The sequence below is a fragment of the Sinocyclocheilus anshuiensis genome, unplaced genomic scaffold (genome assembly GCF_001515605.1).
Source record: "Sinocyclocheilus anshuiensis isolate Anshui unplaced genomic scaffold, SAMN03320099.WGS_v1.1 scaffold1541, whole genome shotgun sequence".
NCBI lineage: Eukaryota > Metazoa > Chordata > Actinopteri > Cypriniformes > Cyprinidae > Sinocyclocheilus > Sinocyclocheilus anshuiensis.
In genome coordinates, this window is record NW_015540952.1 from 677,018 (window position 1) to 678,750 (window position 1,733).

The window sequence follows — 1,733 nt, forward strand, 5'->3', positions numbered from 1 at the left end:
TGTGTGTGTGTGTGTGTGTGTGTGTGTGTGTGAGAAATATGTATGTATGTATGTATGTATGTAATGTTTCTGGGTCAGTACAGATTAAGTTACATCAACATCATTTCACTGTCTGAATCTGACAATCCAAAAAAGCAAAAATTTAAAGTATAGTATCACACTTACAATGGATATGTAAAGTTATATCCAGTCTTTCAACATAGAAAAGTAGTTCCACTTAATAAAAGACACTTTAGGTATGCATAAAACTAAAATACTGTGAAGTTTTACTAAAAAAAAGAATGTAAATGCTTTAACACAAATCTAATCTTAATATTTATGCATTTAAACCCTCTGGAATTCTGGCCTGGTTTACTTTCTTGTAAGTGTGTTACTGTAACCTGCAATTTTTGAGACACGAGTCAAAATTAATTTCTGTGGTGATCATTGTTACTAGCAGCAGCATTTGCAGCATAAATCTTAACCCAGAATGTTCTTCTAATCTTAGTGCCAATTTTCTTTTCTTTGTTGTTTGTAATATTGCTCTTATAGTATGACTGTAGCTGCACAATGTTTTTCAGGCTCTTTAAATGCACGGGGCAGCAGTATGGATGATCGCTCTCCAGAGAATCAGTCCGGTTCATCAGTGGTAGTGGTGGATAGCTTCCCTGAGGTGGACAAAACTGTGCTGGTGGATCGCATCGTGCGGTTGCAGAAAGCACACGCTCGTAAGAACGAGAAGATAGAATTCATGGAGGACCACATTAAGCAGTTGGTGGAGGAGATCAGGAAAAAGACAAAGTGAGTGAGAGCAAAGACAGAGTGGAAGGTAAAAGACGATGGAGAAAAGCTCCTTTTCTCCCATCCCAAAGCTTAATTTGACATTTACAAATGAGCTTGAAGCTGCCTACGTGACGTTGCTATATATATTCTTATGTACCCAAAGTTGTGATGAAGGACACCAAATAGAAGCCATGAGTTTAATTGAAAATTAATAATGTAGAGGGATACAGTGGCACCAGAAAGCATTTGGGCACTTATGCTACACTGAAAAATGTATGAATGTCTAATAAAATATCAAAATGTGGCATTATTTTTAAATGAATATAGCACAAATTTGCCCTCACAAAAATACAGGAATAGCCAAACCCATTAATTAAAACACAAGTTTGGCATGTAGTTTAATATTTAACACTGTTATATTCAAGCAATTTTAAGTGTCCAAACATTTCTGTTGCCACTATAGAGTAGCTCTGAGCTCATTGTTTGGATAATTTCTCAGTGCCGAGAGAGGTCCTTTCCGTCTGGTTGCATTTGGCAGGTCATTGTCCTTCTCTTGCATCCTCTCTTTCTCTTATTTTTCTTTTTCTTCCGGACCAAGGCTTGTATCTTGTCTGACTTTCATTACAAAAGGAAATCTGGCAGACATTCATCTTTTTCTTTCTCTCACACACACACACACACACACACACACACTGAGTGTGTGACAGAGAGGTCTTGGCAGTGATATTTCTTGCGGGATTGATGCGTCACCGAGATTGCTAATGATGCCTGATACATATTCATACGCACCTTCATACACGAGGAATCAGGCTGCCTATGCCCATTTCACCACAGGAAAAAAAGCATCTTTTTGCTAAACAAAGTGAATGGTCTTAGAGAACGAGAGCACTTTGTTTATGTCTTTGGATAAGATAAATAATTTAACATGCTGCAGAGGGCTGTGAGTTGGGTTGCCGCCACCGCTCTGGACA

General features: G+C 38.1%; 1 protein-coding gene across 1 annotated transcript in view; it reads left to right on the forward strand.

The window, feature by feature from the left end:
• LOC107689962 (coiled-coil domain-containing protein 186-like) overlaps nt 1-1,733 on the forward strand; it is a 35,255-nt gene that overhangs the window by 16,237 nt on the left and 17,285 nt on the right. Inside the window, exon 13 of the mRNA XM_016488172.1 lies at nt 561-780. Within this exon, the coding sequence (XP_016343658.1) occupies nt 561-780 (220 nt within the window). The remainder of the gene's footprint in view (nt 1-560; nt 781-1,733) is intronic.